The 17270-nt window shown below is 36.3% G+C and overlaps 1 protein-coding gene across 3 annotated transcripts in view; it reads left to right on the top strand.

Moving 5' to 3' along the window:
- Positions 1–17270, top strand: part of DPH6 (diphthamine biosynthesis 6) — a 224355-nt gene that overhangs the window by 71294 nt on the left and 135791 nt on the right. The window contains exons 9-11 of one of the 3 annotated variants that reach the window (XR_014024612.1): positions 752–910; positions 13721–13862; positions 16298–16429. Coding sequence is in view for 2 of the 3 variants with exons in the window: in XM_081313794.1 (XP_081169920.1) it covers positions 13721–13862; positions 16298–16429 (274 nt within the window). In the remaining variant the exon portion in view is untranslated. Of the gene's footprint in view, positions 1–751; positions 911–13720; positions 13892–16297; positions 16430–17270 lie in introns of those variants that run through there. The other 2 variants (XM_081313794.1, XM_081313793.1) reach the window with 2 other exon arrangements.

The raw sequence follows: 17270 nt of genomic DNA, 5'->3' as shown, positions 1-17270 counted from the left end.
AATTTAAGGCAGATGTTAAGAATTGCTTAACTATTTAATCCTGTAATAAAAAGAGAAAAAAATAGAATCCTAAAGTCAAAACAGTATATTTACTGTGCTTAATGGAGGTCTTAACATTCCAGAGCATTAGAGAATACTCATAGATATTATACTTGTATATGGGTTTTTGGGTCTGTATGCTCAAACACACATGCATACATCCTAAAACACAAACATTGCAGTCTGTATAGATTTAAAATGTAGAAGTCGGTAGATAAGATAACCTTTATTGTCATTTTTTTTACTGTGGTCACTATGGCACACATCAAAAATGAAATTTAGTTGCCCGCTCTCAAAAGTGAAACACAAAATATGTATACACCCACACCCCTACCTATACATAACAAATATTAAATACTGTCCATCTTGAATATATAATGGAAGGAGGGAGCTTGAGAGTTCACAAGGTTAATGCTGTATGGAATGAAACTATGGCTGAACCTGGATGTTCTGCTACCATGAAGCCTCATCCCAGAAGGTAAGAAGGAAAACAGGTCGTAAAGAGGATGAGTAGTGTCCCAGATAATCTTACGGACCCTGCTCAAACAACGCTTCTCTGCTATATCCTGGATGGAGGGGAGGGAACTGCCAATGATTGTTTTGACCATTCTCACCACTCTCTGCACCACCTTCCTGTCTGAAGCAGTGATGCTTCCAAACCAGACTGTGATGCTGTATGACCGGATGCTCTCCATTGTCCCCCTGTAGAAAGTGGTAAGGATAGGAGAAGGAAGATGTGCTTTTCTCATGCAACGCAGAAAATGCAGGCGCTGCTGTGCCCGCTTCACCAGTGTCTCGCTGTTGAGTGACCAAGCCAGCCTACTCGTTAGCTGCACACCCAGGAATTTGATGCTGGTAACCATCTCCACAGGTGAATCATTAATGCACAGAGAAGTGTGGCTGTGCCTGCCTTTTCTGAAATCAACAATGATCTCTTTGGTTTTTCCAGTATTTAAAACTAGGCTGTTTTCATAGATACAATATATGTTGTTTTCTAGCAGTGGTTTGCTATTTCTTTTGGGGTGTTGTTTTTTTTTTTTTGCAAAACATGCTTTAAAAACCTAGTCTTAACTTCAGGCTTGACATTCTCTGGAAGTCTCCCATCCAAGTTCTAATCAGGTTTAACTCTGCTTATCTCCAAAGCCAAATAGAGCAAGTTGCTGCTGAGATTGTATAGATTTAGCATTTGTAATTTGTGTTTTCTGAATAGAATAATTTGCCACTTTAATTTACAGGAATAAGCTACACTCATCTCAGTAGGACTTACAGTATATCTAAGTAAGGGTAATATATAGGGCCAACATGGTCCCAGTAGTGGTAAGAGTATATGGGGCTGTGACTTCTAAGCTGTGAGAGTGGGTCCAACAGATCCCAGGAACAACATCAGAGCTCTCTGTTCTTGTGCTAGAACAGCTCAAAATAGAGGGGTACCTTAATACTCATCGTTAATTTGTTCAAGGAGCTAAGATGAGTACCAAAAACAACAAGTACCAAACAAATTTTTCCCGTAAGGGATAATGTAATAAATTTAATGCGTTCCCAAACCAAAGACAATGCACATTTTTAAGGTCATATGTAAAATGATAGGATTGTATATCATTACTTTACATGAGAAATAAACCTAAAAATTAATAAATATTTAGATTAAATAAAATAAAAACTTCACTACCTGTACTGATGAGGAAAAAAAATGCAAAAATAGACAAAGTGACCACAGAAGCTAAGATAAGACTGCAAGGGGATGTGCACAGGGCAAGAACGACCTCGTGACTAACGCATCACCCTTGTTTTGGTTGGAAAGGTAGCGAGTCACAAGCCATCAACACCGACAAGTTCTATCTTGCACTTGAGTAACAAACAGCAACAGGTATCGGGACAACATTTTCTCATCAAAATGTGTTGAGTTCCAAATGTGTCGAGTTTCAAAGCACTTAAGACCCCTCAAATTCCCTGACCTTGGTAGAAAACCTGAGATTGAGGAAGAAACATACCACCTTTAGGGGTGAGAGGGACTTTCTTTTTAATAGTATAAATATATACGCACATACACTTACAGTATATATCTAGCACATAGAATGAAATTTGCACACACCTAGTATTCTTCAAACAAAAGCATAATCACAACTTAAAAGTTAAAACTTATAAATATGTTTATCCATGTTAAACCAATAAGAACATGTAAATAACGAAGAATAGCTTAGCCTAATCACTGTTGTCTTACCTATGCCTTCTTTCTTTTTTCTCCTCCAAGCACATTTGTGTCTCTCCTCTCCGTATCTATCATTTCTCCACTGACATTCTTCACTTGTCATTCTCCAGACTTTACTAACCATTCCACTACACTGCTGTCAATCATTCCTAACTCACTCTTCAGTTACAATAGGAATGTAGCCATAGCCATTTAATTATTCTTGTCAAGTTACCAGCTCACATAAAGTCTGAATTTGCAAGATATGGTTGATTGCCACCAAGTCTTATGGCTTGAGAACTGTTTTCAGAGCTTCCTGTCAAAACTGCACATGGGGAAGCAAGGAGAAAATTGGTAGGTCTTTTTTTTTTAACGTCAGCTATATGTCTGACAAATAAACATAGTGATTTTTATGCTTGTTTTTAAGGCAGATGCACACATAATAGGAATAATGGGAATGCCACTGTTTACACATGTGCCTACAACATGCCCCGTAACACTGAAATATTATACTTAAACATTTTTTTAAAAAACTGCTTGTACATTGCATGTACCCTGAGGGGTAAACTCTGAATTCTTGTGATATGGAATTGTGGGCTTACATACCAAGAATTATTACTTGAATGAAGGTTATTTTAGCTAATACTAGTTCAAAGGGAAGAGGGGAATTTGTTCTGTCTGTGCTTTTCTGTGTAGCATCTAATAATTGAGAGGTTTAGAATGAATGGGCGGTTTTTTGTAAAAAAATAAATAAATCCAAATTTGGAATGTGCTGCTATTTCTCCCAGTGAACATTTATCCTTTGGATATGCATGGCACCTCAAGATGCCTTCCAATTATTTTGCAGTCTGGACTGATTCTTTTTCTAGGGGAATTCTGGAAGTTGAGAAAGACTGTTTTAGATGTATTATTGTTATAATATTCCTTCTTCCATTTTTCTTAAATGTTAGAAAAGGAAATGTGTGTTCATATTTTATGCACATAGAATGTTTTATTTGTACCAAAAATGTTCATCGTGATATCAGTAAATGGGGTCATCTCACATTATTCAATTTAAAAATAATATTTTGGAGATCCATCTAGCTTATAGATAATTGGGTTTTTTTAAATCCTGAAACTCAGTCAAAGTTAGTGTAGAGAGGCATTATAATGTATAAAAGAGTAAATTAGGGACTGTAGAAAAAGTTCACTTGAATCTTTTTTCATAATTTATTATAATTGTAATAGAAATCCTATCTGTGGGCCAAATTAAACAAGAATGGTACTTGTTGAGCATACTGCTTGTTGAGTTCAGGGTCCCTACATGTCACATTTCTTAGTTATGTTTCACAGGTGTTAATTTTATATTCTCTCAATTGAATATTTTATAATCATTTGACAATTCCGGCTAGCCTGCATTAGTTCAATAATACGCCTGTGCTCGCTTCTGCTGTTCAGTATTGCATTTTCTTTAAATAAATCTCTTCATGTTTAACTACAAAGGCTCATTGGAAATTTGTTTTAGATTGTTTCTGGCAGCACAATGAGCCCTTGTGCCTCAGGTAGAATAACATTTTATTTACTGTTATGATTTAATATCTTATCTTAGGACTTATGCATCTTTGCATAACAATTGAAAAAATCCTTCTTGCCGTTTTCATTACAATCCAAAAAGATTATTTTTATCTACAGATTTTTATATTTAAAAAAAAACTTCTTAAAAGTACAATTATTTCACTATCCTCCTTTAAAAGTATTTCATATAGACCGTTACTGTGTTGTACCGGTTGACATCATCCTTCTAGGGTTGGTGCCAATCAGTGTTTGATTGGGGGGAAAAGAAATCCCGCCTGCAACCTCGACCTCATAGTGTGTCAGAAGGCTCAGCTCTCTCTCTCTCTTCTTTAACATATTCATGAAGCTGCTGGGGGATGTCATCTGACAATTTGGGATGACTTATCATCAGAATGATGATGATGCCTGGCTTTACGTCTCCACAACAGGTGACTTAAGTGATCCTGTCAGTGTGCTGGACTTGAATAAAGTGCAGCAGGCTTCAACTCAACCCAAGAAAAACTGAGCTTTTGGCGTTTGGACTTTCTATTGCTAAAGATCTTCCATCTTTTTTTCTGGATGACATGGCACTGCCTCAGACTTGGCATACAATTTGTGGTCTTCTTGCCCTCAGCCTTCTCCAAAGAGAAGCTAGCTAAAGGCTGGGAGATCCTTTATATACTGTGTTCCAGCTGTGCCTTTTCCTGGACTGGGAGGCCTGGTTCACAGTCATTCATAATAATGCTATGATTTTCTGTCTGGACAATGCAAAGTTGCCCTTGAACAGCATTCAGATGCCTCAACTGATACAGAATGTGGCTGCATGGATAGTAAATGATTGCTACTATTCGGCACATAATATGTAAGCTGTATTGGCTGTCGATGTGCAAACTGCATTCCAGATGCAATTCAAGGCGCCAGTTATCATCTTTAAAGCCTTTCATGGCTTGGAACTGAATTATTTAAGGGACACTCTCTCCTTAGTTGTTTTTATCCTATCAAGTCCTACAGGGGACGCATTCTATGCGTCCCATTAGTTAAGGAATGTTCTCTGGTAGGCAGTTTTTTTCTGCTGAAGCCAACTCTCTGGAATATTCTCTTTCCAAGGATTATGTTGGCTCTGACCCTGGTAGTTTTCATAAGGCTCTAAAGATCTGGCTTTGCTGGACCTGAAGCCCAAGTGTGAAAATGATTTTTTTTTCAGTTGCTATGCATTTTAATATTTAAATTAATATTGGTATAAAATATTGGTATTTTAATGTTTATATAGTCACACTTCTTGGTAAATGACTCTGGACAGCAAAGAGAATTTAAAATCAAGTAAAAACAATAGAAAACCATTACAATCAAAGTTTAATCAAAAGTTGTTTACCAAGAAGTGTGGCTATATAAACTGTCCACATACATTTTTCTACTTAAGAGCAGATGATGTTTCAAGAGGCTGTTCATAAATCCATTTTGTTTGTAAGTCTAAACAAGCATAAAAATCAGTCTTGTGCATAATTCCAGATATTCACAGCTACTGCTATATATACTATGCACAGTCACTATACAACGAAATTGTGAACAGTATGCATGCATGTGAGTGAACAGAAATAAGGAGAAAGTAGGAAAGAGTTAGTGCATGGTCCATTTTATTCTGACTTCCAGAATCTTCTAGATTGATGTTGAAGACTAGAATTTCGTAAGCAGTCATGTCTATAAATAAATAAAATAAGTGCAGGTGTTGTAGTCCATTTAGTGTCCCAGGGTTTGATGGAAGAAATCTGGATTAGGATCATCCCTAACAATCTCTGCAGCAAGATTTCTAGCAGGGAAAAGGCCATTTCTGATTGCTATTAGTTATGCTGTTAATCTCTTTTTACCATTCAGTAGTGTCTCCAAAGGTTCTGTCAAGTTATACCTTCCTGTAACTTCAACCTACTAGGATTAATCCTCACTTACTAGGAGTAATTGAAAATAAATAATTGTTCTTCATATATATGAAGGATATTACTATCAGCCTTTTCTGTTATTGCCTCTAAAGGCTAAAGCATACTCAGTTCTATTTTCAATAAACAATCCACTGGGTTAATATCCAGCTTTGTTAAATACTTTGAAATCCCATCAATTTAAGTGAAAAAGCTCTATGTGTATACGAGTAATACACAAACCCTCACGGCTGATTGCTATGTAAAATGGAATTGCTTTGGACCCCATTGGGTTTGAGTTGTGGATAATAATTCATTGCAACAAGCAGAAATTGACATAAGTGGATATAAAATGAGCTACATGATGATTTTGCCAACACCAAGAAACTGTTTATCTGTTTTTCTTTGTGACATGCTCCCTAGATTGAAAGAAATTCACTCCATAAAAGGTTTGTTGTTGTCTAGTAAGACATCTTCTGATGGACTTCAGAACTGTTGCTGTATAATCATAATATGAAACAGAAACCAAATGAGGAACACAAAGAAGGCAAATTTTGTTTTGATTAGTGGGAGAAAGGTTGAAACAATGATGCATTGGTGTAGGGGATAACACAGAAAGGGATTGATGAAAAATAATTCTGGTTTTTATTTAAATATTCTTTTATACTGAATGGTGGGATTGCATGAGTGAATATAGAAGGTCTTTCGATTGCTTTCAATTCATTTTATATTGTAGTCTTGCTTTTCTTTGGTTTCACTGGTCTACAAGGAGAAAGCCTCGGGAATGAAAGTAGCTTAATTTTACCAGAATTGGGTCACTAATAAAGGAAAATTAAGTCCTGAGTATTAATTGGCTCCAGTTTTCAGGATACAGCTTCAGTTCAAAATTACATCAAAATAATTCAAAATTACTAGGGGTATGTGCGATTATTCTCCATATTTTTTCTGCAAAATGTGATATAACAATGAGAATGGTGCCACACCAATCATTATAAATTTATCTTTATTGATACCAACAATATAATTTTCCATTCATTTATTGGTTTATCAAATAATATTTTCATGCTTTTGCATGAAAAACTGACAAGCTCTAACATCAGATTAAATGATAAGGTTCCACTGTTGCAATCTGGAGCCCAGTAGCTCTGCCTTACTCTTAGGCAATTCCAAATCCCTGACCAGGTCATTTAGCTCACTCTGTGAAATTAGATGTGGTTCAGGAGGAACATACGGTGGGCTAAAGTTTGGGTCTGCTGACATAGATGGCCCCTGATCAGCTCCGTCCCGTTCATTGTCTTTCTCATCTGAGTCTAGAGGCTAGGATTCTGGTGGATCTGGAATTGGCAAGTCCTCGCCACAGGACACAGTGCGTATGGAATGTTTTGATGTTCCACGGTCCACTTCTTCTTTCCTGAGATACCTTTTGCAATTCGGGGAACCATGCAGAAATAGTTACTATGATTGGTGGGTTCTCTCCATACCATTGGAACTGCAAAAGGCATGGACTTTTTCTTCTTGTTTAGCCAATGATGCAGATAAGTTGCACATGTAATGCAACAATAATGAGGGGCCCAATTCTTGTCCTGATCCCCTGTTTTGCATCCAAAATATACGTGGTATGCCTTTTTTTTACCACTGCTGTCATACTGCACTTTTGAGATGCAAATGTAACCTCGCCACAAATGTAGCAGAAGTTAACTGCATTGTTTACACATTTTTGTGGCATCTTGGCTTCTGAGGGAAAATATGCAACTGTTCCTGGGAAATGTTAGGCAATAACACTTTCACAACCCACCAGATGTAACTGCATGTGATGCGTTGATCTGACCAAGAGAAATGTACCTTGCAATAAAAGAACAATAAATTACAGTTAGTTAATAGTCTTTAGTCTCAAAATGAAGACACCATGTGGTACCATTTTCATTGTTCTACCATACTTTGTTGAGAAGTTACGAGGCATCATGATTTTTAGACACTTCCCTCCCTTGTAGGCAAATATACTCGCCTGTGTATAAATCTTTATTGTAAAGTGCCTTTAAAACTTTAGCCAACCAGCACCTTTATTGCCAGTTTTTTAATTCATCTAATCAAAATATGGAAGATTAACACATTTTTTCTCAGAGGTTGATAATTTCCCAAAATTTGTAGACCAGTGTTTAGTATTTTCATAATGAAAGAGCCTAAGAAATGAAAAAAGTTCATAGTTAGAAATTACATCTAGAAATAAGCTTTTGCGTAGACTCTCTATTCTAACAAGGGAGTTGTTTTCTTCTATAGTAAGGTCAAGGATTATAGGGCAATCTGAAAGACATACTAAACCAAGTTCTAATAAAACAAAAAGTAATTGATAATATTATGACCTCTGTAGAGCTACTTAGAGGGAACCTTAGGAACAGAGTTTTGCAGCCTTACTGTATGCCACTAAAAATAAATTCCACCTATCTGATTATTTTGAACATGCTTTCTTACTTTCCGTCTTATCCTTTCGTAATGGAGAAAGTATAAGCACTTCTTTGATTTAAACAAATTATATTTTCATCATTTGTTGAACTAAGGTTTCTATTTAAAAAAGAGTTCTGTTATATTATTTGGGAAAAAGGCATATCAAAGTTCACTGTTTGAAAGTGACACAGATTTTTCATTTTGGAAGTTTTTAACTCATAATCATTGCTGCTTTTCACACTTTACGATGCTGATATATCTGTAGGCTTTAATCACAGATGGATTCTCCTTTTCTTTCTCGGGAAGAAGCTATTATTGCTCAAAGAATATAAACATAATATTTATACTGAAAATGCTTAATTTTTATAGGAAAGAATAAGGGAAACCCAAGTTTTTTTTTAAAAAAGAAATACTTAAATAGAATAAGAAACAACTTGCCTGTGTTTGATTAACACTGTATGTTATTTTTATTATAAATTTTATTTTTAATTGGGGACAGGGTGGGTTTTGCATTGTCAATCAGTCTGTATCTAGTTTTTAGGTTTTAGCTAGGCCACCTTTAAAAAAATGTTCAAAAATGATTTTTGTTATTGATCTTTTCCATAGACGTTTGTAATTATTTTTCCCTAGTGCTTGTTGTTTTGATATTAGCTACACCTAGGTGATTGCTTCCCTGAGTGACTACAGAAAATCAGAGAATGCTGTAATGAACACAGTGTTAAAGGCATTTTTGTATGGTATTTTTAAGTGTCTATTAGCATATACTAATTAATAGAGTAAAAATATCTATTCCTTTAAAAATATAAAAAGAGAAGGAATGTCTGCAAAATTATGTTCTCTCACTCTACTCTCTCAAAAACTATATAGTTTTCTTCCTTATTTTCATATTTTTCTGCCAGACTACATAAATTCATATGCTGCCCATATCACTGTTACAACAACTTTGGGCAGCTTTACATATTCCCAACTTGTTGCTGCAAATCAGTTGTATAATTCTCCTTCTGTTGATGTATGATCATTCTTTTTATTAACTGCAGAAATCTTCAGCTTTTTCTATCTTGAAAGATTCCAAAGCCTAGAAAAACAGCTAAGAAGATTTGCATATTTAACATACTGTAGGTCCAAACCATCTGAGTTAATGTTTGAACTCCTGAGTTGCACCTCCAGCGCCAAGATGATTGTAACCATCCCTTATTAAACATTTACTAAGGTGTCTAATATACATGAGATAAAATGTTTTGATGTATTAGCTTCATTTTAAGATCATAGGAAACTAATTTTATGTTCTCCAAAGTGACCCTCCACTGGATTATTGAACAAGGCATTTTAACTTATTATGCCATAGGAGACATATATGTAACTTTGATTTCATCAGTTTCTTTAAAAATGAATTACTGGGTTTGGAGACACAGTTACTTCTTCTCAAATCACCAACTACTGTGGATTTTCAAAAACAGCAAGAGCATCTAGATCAGGCCTCCACAACCAAAAGCCTATGGGCCCCATGTGGATACCATGCAGCCTTGCTGGCATTTTTTTAAAAGCTCAGCACATCCACTACTGGTGAAGGAGCCAGGAAATATCTACTGCTGTCACCCCCAAAAATTGGCTGCCAAGATCCTCCAGTTCCTTCAGGCTATTAGAATCCAGTATTGTAGGCTAATTCTGCCAACTGTTCAATTCTGTCAAGTTTGATCCTGACCCATTCAAGGTTGACTCAGCCTTCCAGCCTTCCGAGGTTGGTAAAATGAGGATCCAGATAGTTGGGGGCAATATGCTGACTCTGTAAACCATTTAGAGAGGGCTGTAAAGCACTGTGAAGTGGTATAGAAGTCTTAAGGGCTATTGCTTGCTTTTCTTTGTGCCCTGATGTTGTTTTTAATTTATCAATGTGGTCCTTATCCCTCTCCAAGTCGCATAGGCCTGAGCTAGACCAAATGGATTGAATTATATATGCAGAAGTTTAAGGAAACAAAATTTGGCATTTTAGATCCAAACCCAGATGTATGTTTCAGAACAAGGGTGGGTGCCTATGCCATACTTAATCAGATTCTTCTTAAATGCTCCTTTTCCTGAACTTGCATGGTAGCCACACAAACCAAGTAAACTAGACATTTGAGTTAAGGAGGCACAGATAGCATGCTCACGCTTGCTTCAAAACAACTTGTTTGCATCTCTTTCACTCCTACACATATATCCTATACATAATTCACCTTTTGTATGAGCCTAGAACAGACATAGGAGGAGGAGCAGATGAAGCATGCATCTACACAAAGAATTTGAAACCTCCCTTTGGCTTCATATTTGAACCACTTACACATCTTTCCTTAAATTGAATAATCAGTACCAAAACATGCTGAGGTAGTAAATCAAGATTTATATGCTAATTTTTGGTCTGTATAAATTAGACATGTCAAACTCGCGACATCATGTGATGTTGCGTGACATATCGGAGCTTTTTCCCCCTTGCCAGCAATGGGGTGGGCGCAGTTTCCTGTTGACGCAATCGGCCTGCGGGCCGGCAGTTTGACACCCCTGGTTTAAATAGTTCTTTCTACACACACACACCCCACACACACATTTCATAAATCATAGTTTACTCGGATATGCTCCAAAACATAAAGTCTCTGGTGAAGAAGAGAACTAGAACTCAAAATATGGGAAATTAAGAAATTGGTTTTGATGTTACATTCATATTGTAGGAGAAATGACCAGATGAATCATCAGCCACGGTGCACGCCCGTGCATTTGTGTGTGTGTGTGTGTGTGTGTGTGTGTGTGTGTGTGTGTGTGTGTGTGTATGATAGAGAGAGATTATGTCCTGCTTAAATTTTGTCCTGTTGGAAGCGAAGAATGTTATTTAGCCACAATACCTTTATTTCTGTATAGGGGACAAAGCAAATATTTCATATAAATACAATCACTGATTAATGGTAAAATGTGCCTAGCAAACAAGATCAGATCTTATGTATACGACGATCAGAAACTGACAGGTACAAAGATTTTATTCATTGCTTTTTAAAACAAATAATTCCTATCCAGCTTCTTAGAACATAAAATCTTCTGTTAATCTCCATTGGATCAAAGTAGCTTAAAAATGTAAAACATGAAAGTAAGATTCTCGTTTCTATTTTTAGAAGGTAGTTTAAAAGACAACTGGCTTATAAACCCTTCCCACTTTGGATTCAGTCATTGTCTTTGGGAGTTGCTGGGCAGTACAGAAAAGTAGCCCTAGTAGAAGCTATTTATAACCAATGAAATGTTGGCAGGGTGCATGTTTCCATTTCCATTTGCATAAGAAATCCATTCTTGGTGAAATGTTTGTAGACAAAAGTGTATTTGTGTGCCAGTTGGATGTTTTATCTTTTCAATAATGTGTAATCTTTTTTTTTCACTTTCTCTTTAAAATATATATCAGCAACATCATAGATTTTTGTGGAGAAAGGCTAAAGATATATCCATTATTAAGAAATTCAGCTTCATACATTCAATAGTTCCTCTTCCATTACTGTTTATTTTTGTATGAATTACAGTATATACGTGTAGATGTTACCTATTCATAAGATAAGTGTCCTGTATGTGAACGCACTCACAATGAAATCTGTGCATGGTCTCCCACAAACATTGTTTAAATGAAAAGATTATCACTTCAGAAAGCAAGAAGAGATTAGCAGACCTGTTTCTGTCCAACTTTAAACTTTCATTTTCTTTTCCAGAGAATTGCCATCACTTTTAGATGCTTGTAAGACCAAGTTTCTTGTATTCAGAAATGAAAATCTCCAAACAAAACATTGAGGCTGCTAATTATGCTTGCTTTTTGCTAATTATCCTTCTTTTTTAAAACCATGAGTGAAATGTGAGACATTTCGGCATATAAATTTAATAAATCCTAATCCTAATCCAACAGTTATATTTACCGTACTTGTGTGAAGTTATTACAAAACAGCTTTATTAAAAATATTACTTTCTAGATTTCTGTTTTCCCAATCCTAGTCCAACAATTTTTTAAAAAGCCATGTTTTTTAAGTTTGTTTCAACCTTTTGTAATTTTAATCTGTTCTTGTAGTTATAATTGTTTTTATATCCATTTAAAAAAAGTTTAGCATTGATTATACTGTCAGCCACTCAGAGTCACCTTGAACTGTGAGAGGAACGGCATATAAATTTGATAAATATACTCATAAATACAGGCACTACACCAAACTGGCTGTAAAAATGTACCCATGAATGGTTACCTACACTGAAACTACTACTTACTAGTAATTTCAGCCCAGCCAATTGATTATCTCATAGCTAGGGTAAATGTCTAAATGAAATAAGAGTTATTTTATTGAATTTGAATAACTGACCATGTTTCAGAGCTAATGGGTGAATATATTGGCCTTCCTCAGATAGTAATTGTTTTTTTCTGAATTACAATTTTAAAAAAATAAATAAATGGGACGGAATTTGAATTGATTTTTATTACTGATTTGCCTATTGCTGTAGCTGTATACTAGGGTCCCCATGTTTAACAAAATAGAACATAAAACCTGAATAAAGCAGAATAAATAAAATATATAAAGTCCTAATAAAAATGACAGCCTATCCAATCTCAGACCGATGTTCACTCCATTTTTATACCAAAGTTCTTCAACACAATTCTGTATTATTAGGTTTTGGTATATGTCAGAGTCGTCTCCAATTTATCCTCTAGATCTATATTGGGATCCTAGTCTTACTATCAGAAAACAGTGATTTATCTTATGGACAAATATATAGTATTGTGGGCCTTTGGATATGTCTTTGACAAAATGCTAATGGCCACTGCTTTTCTCATACAGAACATCTGTAAACTACATATCATTTCAAAGTAAAGTGAATACTGAAACTGTCCTTAGTTCCAAAAACGTTAATTTGTGTTATACTATGAATGTGTTTTTGTGGATCAGACAAGGATTCATCAAGATCAGTATAGTTTCAAAGGAAATGGCCTGTGGCAGACAGTACGTAGCTCACCAGAAGCTTTCCAGCATTCTGTCTTTTATTTGCTAATACTGGATTATGTTAAACACTTTTTGTGAGTAAAATACTATAGTTCTAGTAATAAACCAAAATTGCTTTTCTGCCAGAAAGATGGAGAAAGAAATACCTGATCCACACCAGAAGAGGGCAGCAGACAGTGGCAGGAACTTGTTGAATTCACTTTGTGAATTATTTGTTTTGTTTGTTTTTTAAAAGTTAAATAGATATACATTGTTGAAAGTTTAAGGTTGCATTTAAAGCATTTTCTTGTCTCCATTACCATTAACATGATGAATGTTTCCATGTGTACTATTGATTTGCATTGTTTTATCTATATAATGATTCCCTGTTAATTGTACTAAGTAAATTAAATCATTAGATAGTGCTGTTCACTTAGGTTGCAATTCAGTTTTATGTCTGTGGAGATCATTGATCTCCAAGAAAGAATGCTCGTGACTCTGCCTGGAAACACATTCTCAGTAATAAGTAACAAGTTCTTGCTTTCTCGCTAAAACAGGAGGGACCTACTCTTGATCACTGACGAGCTTTTTATCCAAGAATTAGAATTTGCAGTAACCCGTGTTGCAATATTTCTTTTAATCAGGCACAGTTTGGGGGCAAACTGCCTGGGAAATGTTCATGTGACACAGAAGAAATTGAAGACAGTGCCTGGCCACCTTCAGATGAGATAAAGGAAACCCCTTGCATTACGTGGCAGATTTTAAGACCAAATTTTGCACAAGAAAGTAAGTTTTTGGCTTGCCTTAACCACTGTGGACATTTGGTAACAATTTTCAAATTTCTGATTGTATAATTTATCTTATGGAGAGGAAAATTTTACTACTTTTAACAGCATCAACATAGGATTCAATAGTTGAAATTCTCAGAAATAGTTCACCCCTTAGATTGGATTTATAGTAGATCTTTCTTTATATTTATTACTGTTCCTTGCATCCTGATTTAGTTAGAATATAAGATTCCCACAAGATTTATAGGTCTCCCACTCTTAGGATGTTCCAGAAGTTGGGTGGTGCCTAAATCAAATAAATAAGTCAGTTTGTTGCTTACTTCAAAGATATGTTCATTTCTCTCACCATTGACTAGAGATAGGGATAGAAAATGCATACATATATTCTCGTTGGAGTTAATAAGCTACAGCAGCCATTATTCATCTTCTGATTGATATAATAATAATAATAATAATAATAATAATAATAATAATAATAATAATAATAATAATAATAATAATAATAATAATAATAATAATAATTTAATTTCTATACCACCCTTCTCCCGAAGGACCCAGGGCGGTGTACAGGGCAATAAATACAATAAAAATACAATGTACAAAAGTTAAGAAAGAATTAAATAAGTAGCCCAATTACAATAAAAATTAATAAAATTAATATTAAAATACCCCAAACCCATCAGACCAGGCCGGCTTGTTCAAATAAATAAGTTTTTAGGTCACGGCGGAAGGAGCGAAGGTCAGGAGCCATCCGGAGCTCAACCGGTAGGCGGTTCCAAAGGTCTGGCGCACCCACAGAGAACGCCCTCCCCCTGGGGGCCGCCAGTCGATATTCTTTGACCGACGGCACCCTGAGGAGGCCCTCTCTGTGGGAGCGCACTGGACGAAGGGAAGTTGATGCTGGCAGCAGGTGCTCCCATAAGTAATCTAGACCCATGCCATTTAGGGCTTTATAAGTCATTACCAGCACCTTGAATCTCACCCGGAGGGCAACCGGAAGCCAATGTAGCTCGTGGAGTAGAGGTGTTACATGGGAGTATCGGGAAACCCCCACCACCACTCGCGCGGCCACATTCTGCACCAGCTGAAGCCTCCGATATAGATCATATCTCCTTAAATTTGAGCTGTAGGATGGTGATACTTAAGTAGCTGTGTGACAAACATTCCAAAAAAAAATCATGCTGTCCATTCTGAAAATTGCCATTCATTTAAATGAAGAACTGGCACAGAAGAAAAACCTTCCTTCCATCCATTCATACATCCAGGCCAAAAGAGATGGCACGTAGTCAGTAGAATTAAGGAGAGCTCTTCTTGGCATATCATAATCTATGGTTTTTAATTTAAACATTTTTTTCACTTCCTTGATCTATTGTTTTATACTAATCATGCAACTTTCCACTCATTAATATAATCAGCATGTATCATAGTTTGAAGTGATGCACTGTGGATGAGATCAAATCAGCTTCAAGTGAGCCTTTCTTATTCCCTTCTTCCTGTTTCATGTTTTTGTTCCTTCCTTCACAAAATCTGTTACGGTTAGGTTATCCCCAGTCTGAATAGAATAATACTACAGATGAAAAAGGCAATCTGGACCTACTTTGAACAAATTGAATCCTTTTCATTTCAGCCTAGGGCATAACTGAATCCAAATCCATAACTGGAACATTTGTTCTGTAAAATTACTTCCCATGTCATGTATCCATCAGTGTCCAAGGCTTCATTTGGCCATTATCTTTGCATTGGGACATGGAGATACATACCCTATAATTATTATAATGCTATACTATAAGTGGCAAAATTATAAAATAATGGTGGGTGATATCCAGCCAATTCTATCATGAAGAAAAAAGCTCCTCCTGTTAATAGTTCAGTGGGAAAGATATTATCATTCTGGACTGTTTTCTGGGCTATTTAAAGGCATTAAGGGTCTGGAAGAGAGAAAAGACATAGAAATGGGCTTCACTCTGTGTTACATATATATAAGTACAACTGTACATTTTCCCATTGTTTTATACATTGTTGCATATTTGCATATTTACTGAATGATCTGCTTTTTCTTTTAGAAGATTACCATTCATAGATGAAGCATTTAGGTCTTTGGTAGATAAAACTAAGTAAGGTGAAAAATGACTCTGTGTGTGCCTCTTGATGATTGCCTGACAGGTCTTTGCAGTTTTTTTGACAAAGTTTTGGAAATGATAAGAATAATAAAGTTGGAAGGTCTTCTAGTCCAACCCCCTGCTCAGGCAGGAAAGTTATATATCATAACCTGCTCCTTAGACCTCCGAGATTGTGCCATGGCCCAAGGTCACCTAGCTGGCTTTGTGCCTAAGGCAGGACTAAAATCCACAGTCTTCTGGTTTCTAATCTGGTGCCTTAATCATTACATCAAATTGGCTCTCTCATTGTGTCCTTATTTTTCAATCTTTATAGGTAAAGCTCTTGAATTTTCTGGAAAGTCTCTGAAGGGTTACCAGTGGATAACAGGCATCAGCGCATATGTTCATCCATCGGAAGGGAAAAGCATACAAGAATTGGCAAACAACGTCCTTTCCTCACTCCAAGGTGCTTTTCTTGGGTATTTTGAAGTGTAGTATAAGCTGCAGAAGAGATACGTTTTAATTAAGGCTTAATAATTAGTAATCCGTGCATTTAATCACTTAAATGTGTTTAGTGAAATCTTAAAAGCATTTTTAGTTTGCATGAAGTAAAGAAGGCTAAAATGCTCTGAAGAATAAATGTTGTGATTTGTTCTGAGCTGAAATATCACCAGGCAATTCCCGTTCCTCTTGTTGCTCTCCAGCCAGTAGAAAGCATTTTGTTTCTTCTGAGAGTTTAGGCAGCCAACATGGGTAGTTAGCTTCATGGTCAGTTCTTAGCCATCCCATTTCTTGTTTTAAACATCCCTCATCTGCAATTTAATCACTGATGAGAGGGCTGACCTGGCATGTATTACCAAGGCATGTATTACTGACTAGGTCCAGAAACTAGGTAAATCTATGGGACTTCTCTCCTTTTGTGGGTCCCATCACTCCCCATGGTTCACAAAATAATTAAGGGAGCTAAAATGAGAGAAGAGCTATGTAGAATGACACTAGTTTTTTACAGTGAGTGAACTTAACCAAAAATGGGTTACAGATGCTATGAAATAAAGTAGATGAAACACCAATATTTATCCAACCTTACTGCATCTTGCAGCCCTGCTTCAGTTGAGATGCACCTTTTTGAGCAGGAGGGAGCTTGGAGCTTTTTTTTTTTTTTTTTTTTGTGGCTCCCAAGATGGCGGACGTGCTGAGGTGAGCTCCGTGAGCCCCAGCGGTAAGGCGTCCCCCAGGAGCCCCTCAGGGATGCCTTTGAGCCCCTGTGTTGGGGTCAGAGGGACAGGCAACGAAACAGGCAATATTGC

Source organism: Vipera berus (assembly GCF_964194415.1).
Source record: "Vipera berus genome assembly, chromosome: 1".
Lineage (NCBI taxonomy): Eukaryota > Metazoa > Chordata > Lepidosauria > Squamata > Viperidae > Vipera > Vipera berus.
The sequence above is the reverse complement of the archived record's forward strand: the minus strand, read 5'-3'. Positions and strand labels throughout refer to the sequence as shown.